Genomic DNA, 23,031 nt, shown 5'->3' with positions numbered 1-23,031 from the left:
GTATGCGGAGGGAATAACATGTGTATCTTCCTGTCTTAAACAGGCAGCTCAAACCGTAAAGGTCAAGGAGTGAGCCAGCATATAGGGTCACCCAGTATTTAGCTATCTTAAAGAGGGTCCTTGTTGGGAGATGTATAAGAGAGAACTCTTTTAGACTTCTTGAGCACAGAGGAATCAGGAGATATTTGTTTCCTGGATCATATTAATCCAGTTTGAAGAAGAGTGCTTCCTAAGACCTTTTGGTCATTTTTGAAACAGCTGCATCAAAAGGCTTATTCTAGAGGCCAGCCCCATGGCCAAGTGGTTAAGTTTGCATACTCTGCTTTGGCAACCCAGAGTTTTGCTGGTCAGATCCTGGGTGTGAACCTAGCACTGCTTATCAAGCCATGCTTAGGTGGCATCCCACATAGCAGAACTAGAAGGACCTACAACCAGAATATACCACTGTGTACTGGGGGGCTTTGGGGAGAAGAAGAAAAAAAAAATTGGCAACAGATGTTAGCTCAGGGCCAACCTTTAAAAAAAAAAGGTTTATTCTAGTCATCAAAAGACTTACCCTGGTGTGGTTTGTAGGAGGCTCAGGATTTGTGATGCTACTCTTCTAAATACCTTTTTTTTCTTCTGAGGAAGATTTGCCCCCTAGCTAATATCTGTGCCAGTCTTCCTCTGTTTTGTATGTGGGTCACTGCCACAGCATGGCCACCAATGAGTGGTATAGGCCCGCACCCAGAAATTGAACCCGGGCTGCTGAAGCAGAGCACACTGAACTTAACCACTAGGCCGCAGTGCCAACCCCTCTAAATACCTTTTGAGCCCTAAGTTTCATATGTTCTAATGAGCCGTTACAATTATATTTTGAAAACTGTATCAACCATGATGTTTCTTTTACCAGAATTTTAAGCTGCTGTACTTAGTCTGATCATTTCTCATTTCCGTAGTTTATCCATGCCCACTGTTCAGTGTCAGATTTCGGAAGCCATTATTTGGAGAGACGGGGCATACCATCATGAATCTTCTTGCAGTAAGTTGAGAATTTTTATTTTCTTTTTCCTCACTGTGGTTTGTATGGGAGAAGGAAGATAAAGATTTTATTATTTTGTTGATAGCAATGCCACTGCAGCTTCAGGCAGGTGAAGATATGTGCTGGAGGAAAAGAGCAACATATATGTTCTTTGGAAAATATATGGAGCTTTGGAGTGAAATAGTACAGGATTCCAGCCCCTGATTATACACTTAATGTCTAAATGACCCTGCGGGTTTATTGTGGGGACTAGAGTTTGTGTATAATTAAAACTCCTATCATTATGTCTTTTTTTATTTTAAGGCTGGCATCCTAGGGGTGTCCCCTCTTTCTGTATAGCTTATTGTTCAGCTAAAGATTGGTCACAGGTTCTGTTTAAATATCTCAAGCCAGTAAGGCTTCCATTGTTTGCTGATGGATTCTGTGTATGGACTGGAATTCATACTTCCTTCTTTTTCTTTCTGCTGGGCTCTTTCATCTCTCCTCTGCACTTGCACAGGCTCTGACTCTGTTGACCAAGGATGTTGGTTGGCTTGGGTCCACTAAGATCTCTGCTGCCCGTGTGCACAGACTAAGGTCAATCCTTAATATTTGGAGAATTTATGAAGCTCCCTGTGGCTATCTCACCTCCCAGAACCTTCCTTGTTAAATTTCTGGCTAGTCTGCCTACCCGTTACCTGCCCCAAACAGGCTAGCAACTCAGACTAATAGAGCTGCTGGCCCTCCCTTTTCACTAGCTGCTGAAGTTAACGCTTTAACTGACAATACTCCAAATCATGATCCTTCAGTAGCAAAGCTTATTGTTTTCACAAACTACCTTGTCCTGACTGAACTTCCTAACAGGACTAGGGGACAGCCCCTGGCAAGAAGGTTGCAGACTCGACACTATTGTATGTACTTGAAGGTCAGTAGTTTTTACGAATAAACATTTCTCAGTGTGTCATATGCTTTTGGTCTAATTCCAGGCACTGAAATGTTTGGTTTTGTTTAAACTGTTTACCCAGCTTTTTAGTTGCTTTTAGGGAACTGCATTTGTTTACTTTCTCCCTCTGTCATGCAATTGTAGTTATAGTTCCAGTTACCTTTTACAGAGATTAAAACAGTGGGAAGAACTCTTGTAGGTTTACCCACAGTCACCATTTCCAGTGCTCTTCATTCCTTTGTGTAAATCTGTGTTTCCATGTGGTGTCACTTTCCTTCTGCCTGAAAGATTTCCTGTAACATTTCTTGTAGTATGGGTCTGCTAGTGATGAATTCTTTCAGCATTTGTATTTCTAACAACATCTTTATTTCACCTTAGTATTTGAAGGGTATTTTTGCTGGATATAGAATTCTAGCTTGCCAGTTTTATTCTTTGAGTGTTTTAAAGATGTTGCTCTACTGTCTTTTAGTTGGCGTTGTTTCAGACATGAGGTCTGTTTTCCCTCTTGTCTTTGTTCCTCTCTCCATAATGTTTTTTCCTTCTCTGGGTGCTTTAAAATTTTTCTTTCTATTGCTGCTTTTGAAAATTTGACTTTGTGCTTTAGTATAGTTTTTTTCACGTTTCTTGTGTTTTGGGTTTGTTGAGCTTCTTAGATTTATGGGGTTTTTGTTTCATTAAATACTTTTTCTGTCTACTCCCTTCTCTCCTTCAGGGACTCTAATGTTATAGACATATTAGGCTGCTTGATCTTTCTTTCTCTCTATGTTTCATTTTGGACAGTTTTTATTAGCTGTATCTTTAAGTTCACTAATCTTTTATTTTGTAATGTTTAAGCTGCCATTAATTCCATCTCTTTTTTTTTGTAATCTCAGACATTGTAATTTTCATCTCTAGAAGTTTTATTTTGGCCTTTTTTCTATATTTTCTATGCCTGTACTTAACTTTTTGAACATCTGGAATATAATTATAATAACTGTTATAATGTCCTTGTTTTGTAATTCTAACATCTGTATCAGTCCTGGCTTAGTTTCTATTTTTCACCTGTATTTTGAGTTGTATTTTCCTGATTCTTGGCATGCTTGGTATTTCTTAATTTTTTATTGGATGCCAGACATTGTGATTTTACCTTGCTAGGTGCTGGATATTTTTTGTTTCTATAAATGTTCTTGAGTTCTAAGTAGCACAATTAATTTACCTAGAAACAGTTTGATCCTTTCAAGTCTTGCTTTTAAGCTTTGTAGGGTAAAACCAAAGTTGTGTTTAGTATAGGACTAGTTTTCCCTCACTACTAAGGCAAGACCTTTCTGAGTGCTTATGATGATTTTTGGCACTATTTAGAATTCGACCAAACTTTGCAGAGTAAGAGTACAATCCTTCACAAGGCTGTCAATACATGAGATGCCAGCTGCAAGCTAAAGGGTTCCCAGGTCACCCACTACTTCTGACTAACTGGATACAAACGTCGGAGTTCCCACTACCCCCTTGGGTTTGATAACTCACTAGAATAATTCACAGAACTCAGCAAAGCACTATACTTATGATGACAGTTTTATTATAACAAAGGGGACACAAAGCAGGAGCAGCCAAAAGAAGAGACACATAGTACAGTGTCTGGGAAGGTCCCAAACAAGAAGCTTCTGTGTCCTTGGGGACATGTCACCCTCCTGATATATCAATGTATAACAATATGCACAGAGTAAGCTCTTGAGCTCTTCTGTCCTGAGTTTTTACTGGAGTTGCCTTACTAGGCATGATTGATTGAATCACTCTCCTTTGTTGCCTGAGATTCAGTGTCTTGAAAATCATTGTTTTATGTGTTTTGTGCAGTTTTTTGGTTGTTTCAGGCAAGAGGGTAAATCTGGTCCCTTTTCTCCATCTTAGCCACAAGTGGAAAGGAAATTTTAAAATTATATTTTAATCTATAAGATATATATCTCTCTCTCCTTCTACTCCAATCCCTGGCCCCTTGTCCCTCCCTGGTAACTTTAGTGTTTATTCATTTTATTTTATTGAGTTCATAATAGTTTACATCACTGTGAAATTTCAGTTGTATGTTGTTTCTTGTCCGTCACCATATAACTGCTCCCCTTCACCCCCTGTGCCCACCTCCCACCCCTGTCCCCTGGTAACCATCAAACTGTTTTCTTTGTCCATGTGTTTATCTTCCACATAAAAATGAAGTCATAAGGTGTTTATCTTTCTCAACCTGGCTTATTTTGCTTAACATAATACCCTCTAGGTCCATCTGTGTTGTTGCAAATGGGATGATTTTGTCTTTTTTTTATGACTTACTAGTAGTCTACTGTATGTATATGCCACACCTTCTTTATCCAATCATCAGTCATTGGGCACTTGGGTTGCTTCCATGTCTCAGCTATTGTGAATAGTGCTGCAGTGAACATAGGGGTGGGTACACAGGTCACTTTGGATTGTTCATTTCGAGTTGTTTGGATAGATATCCAGTAGTGGGATAGCTGGGTCATATGCTATTTCTATTTTTAGTTTTTTGAGGAATTTCCATACTTTTTTCCGTAGTGGCCACACCCATTTGCATTCCCACCAGCAGTGTACAAGGGTTCTCTTTTCTCCGCAACCTCTCCAACATTTGTTATTTTTAGTCTTAGTGACTATAGCCATTTTAACAGGGTTGGCATGATATCTTAGTGTAGTTTTGATTTGCATTTCCTTGATGATTAGTGATGTTGACCATCTTTTCATGTGCTTATTGCCCACCTGTATGTCTTCTTTGAAAAAATGTCTGTTCATATCCTCTGTCCATTTTTTGATTGGGCTGTTTGCTTTTTTGGTAGTTCAGTTGTGTGAGTTCTTTATATATTTTGGAGATTAACCCCTTGTCAGATATATGATTTGCAAATATTTTCTTCTAATTGATGGCTGTCTTTTGATTTTGTTTTTTTTTTTAAGATTTTATTTTTGTTTTTCTCCCAAAGCCCCCGGGTACATAGTTATGTATTTTTATTTATTTATTTATTTATTTATTTATTTATTTATTTATCTTTTTGAGGAAGATTAGCCCTGAGCTAACTGCTGCCAGTCCTCCTCTTTTTTTTTTTGTTTTTGCTGAGGAAGCCTGGCCCTGAGCTAATAACATCTGTACCCATCTTCCTCTACTTTATATGTGGGACACCTACCACAGCATGGCTTGCCAAGTGGTGCCGTGTCCGCACCCAGGATCTGAACTGGTGAAGCCTGGGCCACCAAGAAGCAGAACATGTGAACTAAACCGCTGCGCAACCGGGCCAGCCCCCTAGTTGTGTATTTTCAGTTGTGAGTCCTTCTAGTTGTGGCATGTGGGATGCTGCCTCAGCATGGCTCGATGAGTGGTGCCATGTCTGCGCCCAGGATTCGAACTGGCAAAACCCTGGGCTGCCGAAATGGAGCATGCAAACTTAGCCACTCAGCCACGGGGCCAGCCCCTGTCTTTTGATTTTGATCCTAGATTCTTTTGACTCGCAGAAACTCTTTAGTTTGATGAAGTCCCACTTGTTTATTTTTTTCTTTTGTTTCCCTTGTCTGAGAGTACATGGTATTCAAAAAGATCCTAAGTTTGAAATCAAAGAGTATACTATCTATATTTTCTTCCAGAAGTTTTGTGGTTTCAAGACTTGTCTTCAAGTCTTTGATCCATTTTGAGTTTATTTTTGTGTATGGCATGAGATGATGGTCTACTTACATTCTTTTGCAAGTAGTTGTCCGGATTTCCCAACACCATTTATTGAAGAGATTATCTTTTCTCCGTTGTATGTTCTTGGCACCTTTGTTGAAGATTAGCTGTCTGTAGATGTGCCATTTTATTTCTTGGCTTTCAGTTCTGTTCCATTGATCTGTGTGCCTGTTTTTGTACCAGTACCATGCTGTTTTGATTACCATAGCTTTGGTAGTACATTTTGAAGTCAGGGATTGTGATGCCTCCAGCTTTGTTCCTTTTTCTCAGGATTACTTTAGCAATTTGGGGTCTTTGATTGCCCCATATGGATTTTAGGATTCTTTGTTCTATTTCCGTGAAGATGTCATTGGGATTCTGATTGGGATTGCATTGAATCTGTAGATTGCTTTGGGTAGTATGGACATTTTAACTATGTTTGTTTTTCCGATCCATGTACATGGAATCTCTTTCCATTTCTTTATGTCATCAGCTATTTCTTTCAATGATGTCTTGTAGTTTTCATTGTATAAGTCCTTCACCTCCTTGGTTAAATTTATTCCTAGATGTTTTATTCTTTTTGTTGTGATGGTAAATGGAATTGTATTCTTGAGTTCTCTTTCTGTAAGTTCGTCATTAGAGTACAGAAATGCAACAGATTTTTGCAAGTTTCTTTTGTACCCTGCCACTTTACTGTAGTTGTTGATTATTTTTAATAGTTTTCTGATGGATTCCTAAGGGTTTTCTAAATATGAGATCATGTCATTTGCACACAGCAAGAGTTTCACTTCTTTATTTCCTATTTGGATTCTTTTTATCCCTTTCTCTTGCCTATTTGCTCTGGCCAAAACCTCCAGTACTATGTTGAATAAGAGTAGTGAGAGTGGGCACCCTTGTCTTGTTCCTGTTCTCAGAGGGATGGTGTTTAGTTTTTCTCCACTGAGTGTGATGTTGGCTGTGGGTTTTTCATACGTGGCTTTTATTTTGTTGAGGTAATTTCCTTCTATCCCCATTTTCTTCAGAGTTTTTATCAAAAATGGCTGTTATATCTTGTCAAATGCTTTCTCTGCATCTATTGAGATGATCATGTGGTTTTTATTCCTCATTTTGTTAATGTGGTGTATCACATTGATTGATTTGTGGATGTTGAACCATCCCTTTGTGCCTGGTATAAATCCCACTTGGTCTTTGTTTATGATCTTTTTCATGTATTGCTGTTTTTGGGTTGCCAATATTTTGTTGAGGATTTTTGCATGTATCTCAATCAGAGATATTGGCCTGTAGTTTTCCTTTCTTATGTTGTCCTTGTCAGGCTTTGGTCTCAGAGTACTGTTGGCCTCGTAGAATGTGTTAGGAAGTGTTCCATCTTCCCTAATTTTTTGGAATAGCTTGAGAAGGATAGGTATTAAATCTTCTCTGAACGTGTGGTAAAATTCTCCAGGGAAGTCATCTGGTCCTGGGCTTTTATTTTTTGGGATGTTTTTGATTACTGTTTCAATCTCTTTACTTGTGATCGGTCTATTCAGATTATCTAGTTCTTCCTGATTCAGCTTTGGGAGGTTGTAAGAGTCTAAGAATTTATCCATGTCTTCTAGATTGTCTATTTGTCAACATATGGCTTTTCATAGTATTCTCTTATAATCCTTTGTATTTCTGTGATATCTGTTGTAATTTCACCTGTTTCATTTGTAATTTTATTTATCCAAGCTTTCTCTTTTTTTTTCTTTGTAAGTCTGGCTTGCAGTTTGTCAATTTTGTTTATCTTCTCAAAGAACTAGCTCTTTGTTTCATTGATCCTTTCTACTCCCTTTTTTGTTTCACTTGCATTTATTTCTGCTCTGATTTTTTTCATTTCTCTCCTTCTGCTGACTTTGTGTTTTGTTTGTTCTTCTTTTTCTTATTCAGTTAGGTGTAGTTGGGATTGCTTATTTGGGATTTTTCTTGTGTGTTAGGGTGAGCCTGTATTGTGATGAATTTACCTCTTAATACTGCTTTTGCTACATCCTATATGAGTTGGTATGGTATGTTTTCATTTTCATTTGTCTCCAGATATTTTTTGATTTCTCCTTTAATTTCTTCAATGATCCATTGGTTGTTCAATAGCATGTTGTTTAGTCTCCATATCTTTGTCCCTGTCTCAGCTTTTTTCTTATAATTAATTTCTAGTTTCCTAGCATTGTGGTTGGAAAAGATGCTTGTTATTATTTCAATCTTCTTAAATTTATTGAGACTGCCTTGTTTCCCAGCTTATGGTCTATCCTTGAGAATGTTCCATGCGCACTTGAAAAGAATGTGTATTCTGCTGTTTTTGGATGGAGTGTTGTACATATATTAAGTCCAACTGGTCTAGCTTTTCATTTAATTGCACTGTTTCCTTGTTGACTTTCTGTCTGGATGATCTAACCATTGATGTGAGGGTAGTATTGAGGTCCCCTACTATTATTGTGTTATTGTTAATATCTCCTTTTAGGTTTGTTAATAGTTGCTTTATGTACTTTGGTGCTGCTGTGTTGGGTCCATAGATATTTATAAGTGTTATGTCTTCTTGGTGGAGTGTCCCTTTGATCATTATATACTGCCCCTGTTTGTCTCTCTTTACCTGTCTTATCTTGAGTTCTACTTTGTCTGCTATAAGTATTGCAACACCTGTTTCTTTTGTTTGCCATCAGCTTGGAGTATCATCTTCTGTTCCTTCACTCAGAGCCTGTGTTTGCCATTGGAGCTGAGATGTGTTTCCTGGAGGCAGCATATTGTTGGGTCTTGTTCTTTAATCCATCTCGCCACTCTGTGTCTTTTTATTGGAAAATTCAAGCTATTTACATTTAGGCTGTTGATTGATATATGAGGGCTTAATGCTGCCATTTTATCACTTGTTTTCCAGTTCTCCTACATTTCCTTTATTTATCATCTTGTGCATTTCGGTCTACCAGTTGAGTTATGTAGCTTTTTATGTTGAGTTTCTTAGTTTTCTCCTTATTTATTATTTGTGTCTCTGCTCTGCTTTTTTGTTTGGTGGTTACCATGAGGTTTATATGCAAAATCTCATAGATAAAATAGTCCGTTTTCTGTTGGCCTCTTCTTTCCTTAGACTAAACCGATTCAGTCCCCTTCCTCTTCCCCTCCTATGTTGTTTTTGTCACATCTTATTCCATCTTCTGTTGTGAGTTTGTGGTTAAAATGACAAGATTATCTTTATTTTTGGTGTTTTCTTTCCCATTATCTTTAATGTTATTCTTGAGTATTTACTAACCTGTTCTGATGTATAGCCACAATTTTCTGGTTTTGTCTACCTATTTATCTCCTTACTCTGGGCTTTGTAACCCCTTTCTCCCTTTATTCTTTTCAAGTACGATGGTCTTGAGAATTTCTTGTAGGGGAGGTCCTGTGGCTAGGAAATCCCTTAGCTTTTGTTTATCTGGGAAAGTTTTTGTTTATCCATCACATCTGAAGGATATTATTGCTGGATAGAGTATTCTTGGCTGAAAATTTTTGTCCTTCAAAGATCTGAATATGTCATTCCTGTCTCTCCTAGCCTGTAAGGTTTCTGCAGAGAAATCCACTAAAAGCCTGATAGGCGTTCCTTTGTAGGTCATTTTCTTCTGTCTTGCTGCCCTTAGTATTTTTTCTTTGTCATTCACTTTTCCAGTTTCACTACTATATCCCTTGCCATATTTTTACATTGACATATTTAGGAGATCTGCTAGCCTCTTTCATGTGGATTTCCTTCTCCTTCCCCAAGTTTGGGAAGTTCTCTGCTATTATTTCTTTTAATAAGCTTTCTGCTCCATTCTCCTTCTCCTTTCTTCTTGAATACCTATAATTCTTATGTTGCATTTCCTAATTGAGTTGGCTATTTCTCAGACTTTATTCGTTTCTTTTTAGTCTTAGTTTTCCTTCTCTATCTGGAGCATTTCAATATGTCTGTCCTCAATTATGCTGATTCGCTCCTTGATGATATCCACTTGAGCACTCAGGGAATCCGTATTTTTTTTATCTCATCCATTGTGTCTTTCATCTCCAGTATGTCTGATTCATTCTTATTTATAGTTTGGATCTCTTTTTTGAAATACCTCCTGAACTTGTTGAATTGTTTCTCTACATTTTCTTGTAACTCATTGAGTTTCTTGATGATAGCTCTTTTGAATTCTCTGTCATTTAGATTATATATTTCTGTGTCTTCAGGATTGATTTATGGGTACTTACCATTTTCCTTCTGGCCTGGAGATTTAATATAATTTTTGATACTGCTAGAGGGTGTGGCTCTATTTTTGCGCATTGTGGTGTCATTTGGTTGCAGTTACCACCTATTGCTACTGGGTGGGGTTCAAGAGCTGTGTGTATTCTGAGCTCTCTGCATTCTGCCAGGATCCCAGGTGCTGGAGCTGGCACTGGGCAGGTTGGGGGAGGGGCACTTTCTTCTCTGTGCTCTCAGGGTTTTCTCGTTCTGCCCTCACTATCTGCTCTCCTGGGGTGTTGGCTTGATGAGGTCAGCCCTGCAACAACTAGTCACCTCGGTAGGGGCTTTCCCTGTAGGCTGCGAGGGACCTTGGGGATCTTTGATGTTGCTGAGAAGGGGCACACTCTCCTCCCTTCCTTCCTTCTTGGAGGCTGCACACAATCCCCGGATCGCAGTCTTTGGGGAGGGAGCAACACTTTCTCTTACTCCATTCCACCTCCGAGGAGGGGGGCTCCAGCCTCTCCACCTTCTGACGTAGGTTGTGTGGGTCTCTCACACGTCTTTTGTGTTGTGTGGATGTTTTCTGTTGCAATATGAATGTCTTTTTGGTTGTACCGTGGAGAGGAGAGATCACCGGGAGAGCTCACTCTGCCATGATACTGACGTCACTCCTTTAGTCATGTTTTTGACAAGATAATTTTTCTTGCTGACTTTAATCTGCTTTGGAATGAAAAGGAGGTATTTATCCCATAATTTAGCAACAAAGCCTAAGATTTTTAAGGCCCCTGTCGATTTATTTATACAACATATGTTGAATTGTCTGCTGAAGAATTGTGCTCTCATTACCACCCTCTCTGTCTCTGGCTTACCAGGACTTAGAGTCTGTTGATTCCAACACCTTTCTATGTCTCCCCTCCTGTTGCTTTTCTCTTTACCTATCTTAAGCGTCCATGGTGTCATCATTCAGCTTACTTTTTTACATAATTCTAGTTCCTTTGTCTCTTTCGCCCTCTCTTGTGGTGTCCTGTCAAAATGTAGACCCTGGTTAAACCTTCCTCATTCTTTAAAAAAGTGTTCTTTTAATTTATATACAGTAAAATTTACCTTTTTTAAAGTACATTTCTAAGAGTTTTGACAAGTGTATAGAATTATCTTACTACTACTGTCACAATCAAGATACAGAACAGTTCCATCACTCCAAAAAATTTGTTGGTGCGCCCCTACTGTCTGGTAACTGTTGATCCTCTGTCTTTATAGTTTTAGCTTTTTCAGACTGTCATATAATTGGAGTTATACAGTATGTAGCCTTTTTGATCTTGCTTCTTTTACTTATAATGCATTTGCAATTCATCTATGGTGATATATGTATGTTGGGGAGGAAATAAAATCTTTTTCCTCTGCTCATCTTAGGTTCTTCACCTGGGGCCCTGTAAATTAGATTGGCCAAAGAGTGATTAACAAGAGGCATGTTTTGGGATGGCATATTCTGGTACCCTTTAGTATCAATAGTTCGTTCATTTTTATTGCTGAAGTGTTCAGTTCTTTGTATGAACCACAGTTTATTCATTCACCTGGTGATGGATATTTGGGTTGTTTCTAGTTTTGGGTGACTATGAATAAAGCTGCTATACACATTCATATATGAAATTTTGTATGAACATTAGTTTTCATTTCTCTTGGGTAAATATCTAGGAGTAGGATAGTTGAGCCATAATTGATGTGTAACATTATAAGGAACTGTGAAACTGTTTCCAAAATGCCTGCAGTATTTTGCATTCATCAGTAAAGTACAAGAACACCTTTTTTTTCTTTTTGCCTACATTTGTTTTCTTCTTTTTTTTTTTTTTTTGTTTGTTTTTGAGGAAGATTAGCCCTGAGCCAACTACTGCCAGTCCTCCTCATTTTGCTGAGGAAGACTGGCCCTGAGCTAGCATCCCTACCCATCTTCCTCTACTTTATATGTGGGGTGCCTACCACAGCTTAGTTTTTTGCCAAGTGGTGCCATGTCCGCACCCAGGATCCAAACCAGCGAACCCCAGGCTGCTGAGAAGCAGAACGTGCGAACTTAACTGCTGCACCACTGGGCTGTCCCCCTTCTTTTTTGTTTTTATTTTTTGCCATTCCAATAGGACTTTAGTGGTTTTAATTTTTGTGATTTTAATTTGTATGTTTTTTATGATGAATGATATTGAATATCTTTTCATGTACTTATTTGCCTTCTTTGTATCTTCTTTAGTGAATGTTCACATTTTTGTTCAGATTTTAGTGAATGTTCAGAATGTTCAGATTGTTGCCTATTTAAACAATTTGATTGTTGTTTTATTATTGAATTTTGAGGGTTTTTCGTATATTCTGAATACTAGTCCTTTGGTAGATTTGTATCATTTGTAAATATTATCTCCTAGTCTGGGGTTTATCTTTTTATTCTCTTAACAGTGTCTTTCAGAGAACAAAACTTTCTAATTTTGTTAAAGTCCAATTTATTAATTTTTTAATGAGGCTTGTTTTTTGTATCACCTACGAACTTATTGACTAAACTCACATCACAGATGTGTTCTCCCATGTTTTCTTCTAAAAAGTTTATAGTTTTATATTTAGGTCTGTGATTCATTGTTAGTTAATTTTTGTCTATGATTGTCAAGTATTGTTTGAAGTTTTTTCTTTTCCATTTGTACATCCATATGTTCCACTATGATTGTCAAAAAGACTATCCCCTCTTCGTTTATTTGCCTTTGCACCTGTATCAAAAGTCTCTTGAGAGGCAGGCCCAGTTGCATAGTCGTTAAGTTTGCACACTCTGCTTCAGCAGCCCCAAGTTCACAGGTTCGGATCCTGGGCACAGACCTACACACTGCTCATCAAGCAGTGCTGTGGTAGCGTCTCACATACAAAGTAGAGGAAAGTTGGCATGGATGTTAGTTCGGTGACAAACTTCCTCAAGCAAAAAAAGGAAGATTGGCTGGGGCCAGCCTGGGTGTGTAGCAGTTAAGTTCGTGCACTCCGCTTTGGCGGCCTGGGGTTTGCCACTTCAGATCCCAGGTGCGGACCTACACACTGCTTATCAAGCCATGCTGTGGCAGGTGTCCCACAAATAAACTAGAGGAAGATGAGCAAGGATGTTAGCTCAGGGCCAATCTTCCTCACCCCTTGCCCCCCCAGAAAAGTCACTTGACCATACCTGTGTGATCTAATTCTTCCTTCGTTATTATATTCAAGCCTGAATATGAGTGAAGACAAAAGGAGTAGCGTACTCACTTGCCTTACTTAGATTCATGACCAATACCATTAAGGAAGCTCTCAGACCTACCTGGCAATCTTTCCTGTTCCATAATACATTCTTGTCTCCTAGATGACTATTTGTACATTATCTCTTCTCAAATTTCTGATACCTCCTCTCCTTTCCTTTCAGCTGATAACCTAACCCCAATTTCCCTGAGTAAATAAAACAATCATAAGACAATTTTCACAAAGTTCCATGCAACCACTTACCAGTATCTATATATTTTCTTTTCTTAGCATCTAGGACACCATTCTTTCTTGGTTCTTCTACCGCCTTCTGACTTGCCACCTTCGCTTTCACATTATATTCCACATCTCGGTAAATGGCAGTTCCAGTCTTCTAGTGGCTTACGCCATAAAATTCAGCATCATCTTTGGCTCTTATCTTTTTTCCACATTCTACATCCAGTCCAGTGGCAAACATTGTCAGTTTTCCCTTCAGAATATATCTAGAATCTGACCACTTCTCACCACCTTTTGAACTGTTTACATCTTGGTCCAATTTATCACTGTCTCTTGCCTGGATTATTTTTATTATGTTTATTTGATCTCCTTCCTTCTATCCTTGCTCCCTTACTATCTGTTCTTTACCAGGAAGTCAGAGAGACCTGTTAAAATAGGTCAAAAGCCTTTTCAGATTAAAAGCAGAGATCCTTATGGTGGCCTGCAGGACCCTACAAAGCCTAGCTGCGTGCTCTCACTTTGACCTCTGCTCCAACCACTCTCACTCACTTTGCCTCAGCCACACTGGATGTGGTGTGTGTGTGTGTGTGTATGTGTTTTACCCTCCTAAATTTGTTGAGTGCCTGGGATGCTCCAGGCATTTGAGATGTAACAAGAATAAAACACTCTTGGAGCTTACCTCAGAGGGAGGAGTTAACAAATAAATACAGAAAATGTTAAGTGGTGATAAAACAGGGTAAGCATTCACATATTTGCTTAATATTGGATATAAGGGGTATATGAAACTGTTTGGTCTACTTATAAGAGGTTACAGTCTAATTGGAGAGCTAGAATACACATAGTGGGACTTTCATTACACATTTGCTTATTATTTAAGCAAATAAGATCTTTAAACTTTGACATTCTTTCCATTTGTGCTAGTTTTATTACTATAAATCATATCCTTCCATTGATGAATTCTTTATTCCACTTCAATCTGCTTTTGCCCAGGACTTCAGAAATTACCAGTATACATTGCCAGTAGTTCAAGGTTTGGTGGTTGATATGGAAGTTCGGAATACCAGCATCAAAATTCCCAGCAACAGATACAATGAGGTAAGATTTACCATGAAGGCTTATTTTTCATAATTGAATACATGAATGAAGATGAAAAATACATGATTACATATAAATCTTATTTTTAATTAATTGACAGTGAAATCAGTTCATAATAGTGTATGACTTAGATCAATGATGGGGAATTTCATAATAGGCAAGACGTTAAATTAGTGATTTATTTAGTCATTGGTTGTGCTTTTTGACCTTTTGATGCTATGATAATCAGTGATAGATTTGCATTTCGGTTAAGGTATAAACTTAACTTTATAACATTAGTGCTAGAATCTTTTCATTTTTCCCTCTTACTGTAAGTATATATTGTTTTTGACTGTTCTTAATGTTTAAGCACAGCTCACTGTAAGTCTCAAAATGGCTCTCATGTAAGGTTGCAAAAGTAAATGATTGCATCTTGAATTAAGATGTATTTTGTAACTAAAATGAAATTGTGTATACTATGCACATATTAACAGAATTATGTAAATAATACTCTTTGCTTGTTTGCCATGTGAAGTCTTTCTTGAATTTAAAAATTTTCTTAAATCAGTTCTAAAATGTCTCATAATAATCATTGTGGTTTAAAAGAGAAATTTTATTTTAAAACTTAGTTTGATATAAGAATTGTTAAAATATGTTGTTTTATTAGGCAGGGTAGTAACTTCTTAATTACTTCTTCCACTATCTCTTGATATAAAATAATTTTCTCCTTCCCTGTCTTCCTTCTTTCTTTTTTGCCTTCTTCCTTCAGCCATGTATTCACTTACTCATTCATTCTGTAAACATTTTGTACTTGGTATGCACTTAGAATCACATAAATGTCTCGCTGGACTTAAAAACTCAGGGCTCAGTGTTGTTATGAGAATGACCTATGTGAAGAAAGCCTTTACTCATTGCTTTCCATGCAGTGTCTTTTTTCAGGACAGTAGAAAATAGTAGCTAGAATATATGCTTAATTTTTTCTGGGATACAGTTAGCAGGTCTTAGTTGTTAGATAGTCTTACCTTGGAATATCAAACAGTAATAGGCTAGACTAGGTAGAGTCAAATCTTTAAAGTGAACTATTTTTACATAATTTGTGCCCTACAAATACAAAGATGAATAAGAACATTATGTTTGCCTTCTGGGAGCTTACAAGTAAGATAATCAGATGTCATCCCCAAGCAGGTAATATACATTGCTATCCTCAGTGTTTGCAAGATGGTGCTTTGTGTTTGGAGGTTGGATCTGTTTATGCTGTTACATCTGTGAAAGCTGTGAGGCCTCCATAATTATTTCATTACTGACAGAGGACATTCATGACAACAGCTGTCATTCATATTATCTTTCTTTATCTGAATTTTGCCTCCTAGGTTTATGGTTATGCTAGTTCAGAAATCTTTGTTTAAAAACAATAACTATATTTCTTGTCATTTATTACATTTCATTTTCAATAAAGTTTACCAATTAATATCACTTATTTTTCTTAATCTGATTTAGCAGACTGACTTCTCTTCTAATTCAATTTTTATTTCAACTCAACTCAATTTCGTCTCTCACAGTCTTGGACAGTTGAATTGTGTCTAATAGTTGAAAAAGTAATTTCTTATACATTATTTCATTTAATCACCATAGTATTTTATCTTTCCTCTCATTCATTTTTCTCTGTTTATAGCCCATAGTCTGTCTTTTCATTTTCTAAACTATGTTCTCTTTTGCTCTATACCCTTTGCACAAGCTATTTCCTTATTGATGTGCACTTCCTCTGTTCTTCACCTGCCCAACCCTCACTCATTTTTCAAGTGTCAGCTTAAGTGAGAATTTTCTCAGATAAGATTTCCTTTAACTCCCAACTGGGGTAACTCTCCCTGATACAAACATCCCTAGAATTCTACATATCTTATCTGTGACACTCATTACATTTGTAATTCCTCGTTCAGTTTCTATTTTCTCTACTAGACTTTTATTTCTGTGAGAGACTATGTCTGTCTTGTTTACTTAATAACTAGTATAGAGTAATTGCACAAGAAATATCTATTGAATGAAGACATGAAACAGAACTAATATAGATAAAACAATATGAAAATAAGTGCTGAAATTTATTGCAAGTTTACTAAAGGTTCAGAGAAGGAAGAGCTCTGATAAACAGAACAGTAAGAAATGTTTCACTTTTCAACAGCCAGAGCAGCATGTTCCATGGAGGAGATGTTTGTAAATGTTTGTGTAAATATAAATGTCCTGTAAATGTAAGTGAAGATTCAACTATATGCTGTGAATAAGAAAACCACTTGAAATATGACACAAATAGTTTAAATGTAAAAGAAAGGAAATAGATATACCATAGTAATACTAATCAAAAGAAAGCTTGAGGGGCTGGCCTGGTGGCATAGTGGTTAAGTTTGTGCACTCCACTTTGGTGACCCAGGGTTCGCAGGTTCGGGTCCTGGGCGTGGACCTACGTACTGCTCATGAAGCCATGCTGTAGTGGCATTCCACATACAAAACAGAAGAAGATTGGCACAGATTTTAGCTCAGGCACAATCTTCTTCAAGCAAAAAGAGGAAGATTGACAACAGATGTTAGCTCAGAGACAATCTTCCTCACCAAATAAATAAATTAAAAGAAAGCTTAAGTGGATAGGGTAATATCAAAGTGTATTTCAGAATAAACAATATTACCAGCAATAAAGAGGCACATTTCATAATTATAAGGGGATCAGTTCATCAAAAGGATATAACAAACATTTATGCATCTAATAACAGAGCTTCAAAATGCATGAAGGAAGAACTGATAGAACTACAAGGATGAATAGACAAATCCACAAGTACATTTGGAGATTTCAATAACGCTTCTTCAATAATTGATAGAAGAAGTAGACAGAAAGTCATCAAGGATGTATAAAACTTGAACAACACTGTCAACTAATTAGACTTTATTGATTTTTATAGACCACTCTACCCAACAGCAGAATGCACATTCTTTTCCATTGCACAGGGAACATTTGCAAGATAGACCATATTCTGTGGTATAAAAGAAGTCTTAATAAATTTAAAATGATTCAAATCATACTGAATAAGGTCTGACCACAAGAGGATTAAATTAGAAATCAGTACCAGAAAGATCTCTAGAAAATTCCCAAATATTTGGAAACAAAATACACACTTTTCAATAACCCATGGGTCAAAGAAGAAACCTAAAGGAATATAAGAAAATATTTTGAGCTGATTGAAAGTGAAAACATGGCATATCAGAACTTATAGGATTCAGCTAAAGCACTGATTAGAGAGAAATTGATAGGATTAAACATTTATATTTAAGGGAAAAAGACATCTCAAATCAATGACTTATTCTTTTACCTTAGGAAATTAGAAAATGAAAAGCAAATGAAACACAAGTAAACAGAAGAAAGGAAATAATAAAGATGAGACCAGCAATTCATGAAATAGAAGACAGAAAAACAATTAAGAAAAGTTAGACCAAAAGCTAGTTCTTGAGAGCAAGAAAATTGAGAAACTTCTAGTCAGAGTGTTTAGATAGATAGTGAAAACACAATTACCATTATGAGATATGAGAGAGAGGGATATCATTACAGGTCCTATAGACAGGAAAAAGGACACTAAGGGTATATTATGGACATGTTTGTGCCAGTACATGTCCAAAATGGACAAATTCCTTGAATATCAAGCTCTCCAGTATCTCCCAAGAAGAAATAGATAACCTGAATAGCCCTGTATCTGTTGAAATAATTGAATTTATTGTTATAAACCTTCCCACAAAGAAAAGTCCAGGTCCAGATGGTTTCCCTGGTGACTTTTACCAAATAACAAAGGAAAAAATAACACCAGTTTGTACAAACACTCTCAGAGAAGAGATGAGAGAGGAATCTCATTCCATAAGGCCAGCATTACGCCATAACAAGATCAGGAAAAAAAATTTACAAGAAATGAAAACTAGAGCCAGCCCTGATGGCCTAGTGCTTAAAGATCAGCACTCTTACTGTTCAGCAGCCCGAGTTCAGTTCCTGGTCACGGAACCACACCACTTGTCTGTCGGTAGCCGTGCTGTGGCAGCAGCTCACATAGAAGACTTAGAAGGACTTAAAATATACAGGTACGCACTGGGGCTCTGGGGAGGAAAAAAAGAAGAAAAAAAGAAATGAAAACTACAGACTAATATCGCTCGCTCATGAAGATAGTTGCCTCAATACATAACAAATTTTTAGTAAATCCAGTCCAACGGCACACAAAATGATAAGGTACATCATGACTAAGTGGGGTTTATTCCAAGAATGCTAAGTTGGTTTAACATTCAAAAGTCAGTCTGTAACTCACCATATCAGCAGGATAAAAAAGGAAAACCAGATGATGCAGCAAAAGCATTTGATGAAATCCTACTTCCATTCAAGATGTGTGTGTGTGTGTGTGTGTGTGTGTATCTTGGCAGTCTGAGAATAGAAGAGAACTTCCACAACCTAGTGAAGAGCATCTACAAAAAACTTAGAATTGTTATATCTAATGGTGACAGATTGAATGCCTCCTCTTTAGGATTAGCAACAAGGAGAGGATGTCTACTCTTATTTCTATTCAAAATTTCAGTGAAGCTTCTAGCCAATGTAATAAAGCATGAAAACAAAATAAGATGAATACAAATTGGAAGAAAGAAGATTGTCTTCATTCATGGATAATATAATTGTTTATGTAAGAAATTCTAAGGAATTTACAAAATAGCTGCTAGATTTAATAAGTGAATTTAGCAAAGTTTCAAGGTCATTGTGTAACAATCAGTTGTATTTCTGTATACTGAAATAGACGTTCAGAAATTGGAATTTAAAAACAACATAATAGCATGAAAAATATGACATACTTAGGGGTAAATTTAACAGATCATCTGCTATACCTGTACAATGAAAGCTACAAAACATTGCTAAGAGACATTAAAGAAGACCCAAATAAATGAAGGGAAATGCTATGTTTATGGATCGGAAGACTCAATATTGTTAGGATGTCAGTACTTCCCAAATTGATCCATAGCTTCAACACAATCACAATCAAAATGCCCGCAGACTTTTTTGGTAGAAATTGAGATGCTGATTCTAAAATTTATGTGGAGATGCGAAGAACCTAGAATAGCCAAAACAACTTTGAAAAAGAACATAATTGAAAGATTTACACTACCTGATGTTAAGGCTTATTTTAAAGGTAGATTAATCAAGACAGTATTGTTTTGATGAAAATGTATATGTATATAGATCAATGGAACAGAGTAGAGTGATTTCGAGTGTTACTTTTAAAGTTGTATACAGAAGTCAAAATTCATCAAATTGCACTCTTGAAAATGTACATTTTGTCAATTATTTTAAATATAACTGTAAAAAATAAAGCATTTTTTTCCTAATAATATAGTGGACATTCAAACTTTTATCAGGTCACTGGGGGAATAGAGTCAAAGAATTAAGCTAATGTCAAAGTTGCAAGCAAAAAGGAACAAAGTTTTATTAACCCTTTGCTCAAAACCAAAGAGACAGGAGTAGGAAAGGTTATGTTGGTTGTGACATAACACAAGAATCTGTGAAATCATGTATCTGTGCAGTTCTCCATCTTGTATAATTTAGGCTGAATGGCCTCTTGAGATTCTTCCCCACTCTAAGATTCTAAAATAGGAGCTTTGGTTTATTTTAATTCAAAGCTACATATATTCTTCAGAGAAATGTGAAATTACAAAAGCATACTTTCAAAAGTTCATTGTAATGCTAGCAAGAACAGATGGCCTTAAAGTCTGTTTGCGGAATGTTTTATTTTCTGGCCTTCAAGGAATACATTTCTCTTCTCTTAGGGAAGAAGAGGTGATAGTCCTCTTTTCAAAAGAATGAAAGGAGTTGGTGAAAGGTACTCTGGAGAATAGTGCAGAGGAAGGAGGTGATGTTCCATTGATTATTGGTATAGTTTTCCTAGTGTTAAACATAGAAGATAGTATTAAAATGCAAGGATCCCCAAGAAGCAGCCCTGGCTGCTATACCTCCACTGACTGCAAGAGGAGGTCACTGCTGAACTCTGTGTGCTTAGAGTAAGACTGTCTCCTTGCCCATTAATAGGGGTGAACAGTGGCTTCTAGCTAACCCCCTAGCTTTCCCTATCTCCCAGCACTCACAGCCTTGCTGCCGCTTTTGGCCTTGAGACCACCAGCTCTAATCTCATTATGTTCAAGTACCACAAGAAGCCCTGGACTCCTAGGGCATCCCTCATGTCCCACAATTTAATTTCTCTTTACATCCCCCTTTCCGACTTCATTTCTCACTCATTTTGGAAAACCCAAGGGCTCAGTCCTTGTATGTTTTATTTGTCTTGATCCATTTCCTTGATGATCTATCCAGTCCTCTGGCCTTAAATACTGTCTCTATACTGATGTCTTCCTCCAGCCTGAGTCTCTCCCTTGTTTTGTAGACTTGAGTGTCTTCACTGCCCACTTGATATCTCTCTTGTATAGGCGTTTCAACCTTAGCAAGTTCAACTCTGACTTCCTGATCTTCCCTCAAAACCTGCTCCTCTTGCAGCCTTCCCTAAGTTAGTGGCAGTGCCAGCCTTCCAGTTACCAGGCCCAAAACTTTGAAATCATCTTTAAGTCTTCTTTCTTTTGTATCCCATGGCCAACCTACCAGGAAATTCTGCTGTCTCTACCTCACAAATATATCTAGAATGCAACCACCTCTCAATCCTTGAACCAATCTTAGCTTAAGTTAACATCATCTCTGCCCTAGATTTGTGCAGTAGCCTCTTAACTGGTTGTCCCATTGGTACCCTTTCCCCTGTCAACCTATTCTCAGCACAGCAGTCCTAGTGATTCTATTAAAACTAAGTTAAATCATGTCACTCCTCTGCTCAGAGTCCTCCAGAAATCTTTCATCCTAGTCAAAATAAAAACTGAAGTTGTCTATGCCATTTGTACTCCGTAATCCATTACCTCTCTAACCTAATTTCTTATATCTCTTCTCTTTCTGTTGCTCAGCTACAGCCACACTGTCCTTAATTTCTTTGAAACTGCCAGGCATGCCACCGTGCTGCCACCACAGGGCCATTGCACCAGCTGTTCTAAATGCCTGTAAGGCTCTTCCCTAGATATTCCCATGACTTTTCCCTCACTTTTCAGTAAGGGCCCCCCCGACTATCCTATTTTAAATGGCACCTCCCAGTACTCCTACTCCTTTGTCCATGCTTTATTTTTCTGTATAGCAGTTATCAATGTTTAACATTTTATGTATTTTACTTACTGTTTTTATTTCCTCCTCATACACACGTAAGAATATAAATTCCATGAGGGAAGAGATTTATGCACTACTGAATAAACCAAGTATGAACATAGTCCTGGTACTTATTAGATGCTCAATAAGTATTTGCTCAACAAATGAGTGAAGGTTCATAATTGAAGATATGTACACCCATAGGACTGGAAAGGTGGGTGTTAGCTTCTGGATGCAAGTGAACTACAGCTAACTGGAAGAATTATTATTATTATTTTTTAAATTTTTTTCTTTTTCTCCCCAAATCCCCCCAGTACATAGTAGTATATTTTAATTGTGGGTCCTTCTAGTTGTGGCATGTGGGATGCCGCCTCAGCGTGGCCTGACGAGTGGTGCCATGTCTGTGACCAGGATCCAAACCAGCGAAACCCTGGGCTGCCAAAGTGGAGCACGAGAACTTAACTACTCAGCCACAGGGCTGGCCCCCTGGAAGAATTAATATTTATATTTTTCCTAAATATCTCCTGGAACGGATATTTTTCTACCTGTTCCATCATTATCCTGCTCAGTGTTCCTTTCTAAGTTCTATTTCTCTTCCTTCACTCATGCTTTTCTCTTTATCCAGAGTGTTCTTCTTCTGTTCCTGATTTCGAAGCCAATTCAAATGTTATGCCTTTAAGAAACCTCCCTAGAATTCTCCATCCCCCAGACAATATCAGTCTTTCTTTCTTCTGTTTTCCCAGCTTCCTTTATTTGTGTAACATGTATAGCTGATGAGTATGAATCCCTTCCTGTTCTTAATTTTGAGCCCTTTGAGGGCAGAGCATGTGTTTTATTCTTCATTGAATCCCTGGTGCAGTGGTTTACTTTCATAGATTTTTCCATGCCTCTGCAATGGATCTTCCTACCTATGGTCATTGTTAATCGCTTGATAAATGTTTATGGGATTAAATCATTAAAACTTACTTTATTAAATACCTAATCTATGTGATATTATAAGTGAACCAAAAAAATTTTTTAAAATTGTGCTAACACTTATTCTCAGTATAACTCCATGAATAAGACAAACCCTCCAAATCCATCCCTACTTATATGGTTTACTAATTAATGTGTTCAGCAAATATTTATTGAGTACCTGCTATGAGCAAGGCCCTGTGCTAAGCCTTGCAAACTATATACAAATTGTAGATGTTCCTCAAGGCCCTGCTTAAACTCCTCCTCTGCACGTCCTTTCCACTCAGATCAAAAGGCTAAAGTGTCCTTTTTTAACATGAGATCTCAGAGAGGAAATTGAAGGGCATGGTGTGTTAATTCAGAGATGAATTAGGTGTTATAACTCCTCACCCATTCCTCCCAGCACTCATTCTAGAACTGTATGCTTTTAAATGGCTCTTATGATTTTCATGGATGGTTAGACTCTGGGGGTGGGAAACACAGGAGGATAAAGCTTATGTACTTGGTAGGTTAAAATGGTTCTTTC

The 23,031-nt window shown here is 37.4% G+C and overlaps 1 protein-coding gene across 10 annotated transcripts in view; it reads left to right on the top strand.

Moving 5' to 3' along the window:
- ZFYVE9 (zinc finger FYVE-type containing 9) overlaps positions 1-23,031 on the top strand; it is a 193,048-nt gene that overhangs the window by 148,772 nt on the left and 21,245 nt on the right. For all 10 annotated transcript variants that reach the window (XM_070259969.1, XM_070259974.1, XM_070259968.1 and 7 more), the window contains 2 exons: positions 939-1,021; positions 14,237-14,341. In XM_070259969.1, coding sequence (XP_070116070.1) covers positions 939-1,021; positions 14,237-14,341 — 188 coding nt within the window. The remainder of the gene's footprint in view (positions 1-938; positions 1,022-14,236; positions 14,342-23,031) is intronic.

Source organism: Equus caballus, chromosome 2 (assembly GCF_041296265.1).
Source record: "Equus caballus isolate H_3958 breed thoroughbred chromosome 2, TB-T2T, whole genome shotgun sequence".
Classification (NCBI taxonomy): Eukaryota; Metazoa; Chordata; class Mammalia; order Perissodactyla; family Equidae; genus Equus; species Equus caballus.
The sequence above is the reverse complement of the archived record's forward strand: the minus strand, read 5'-3'. Positions and strand labels throughout refer to the sequence as shown.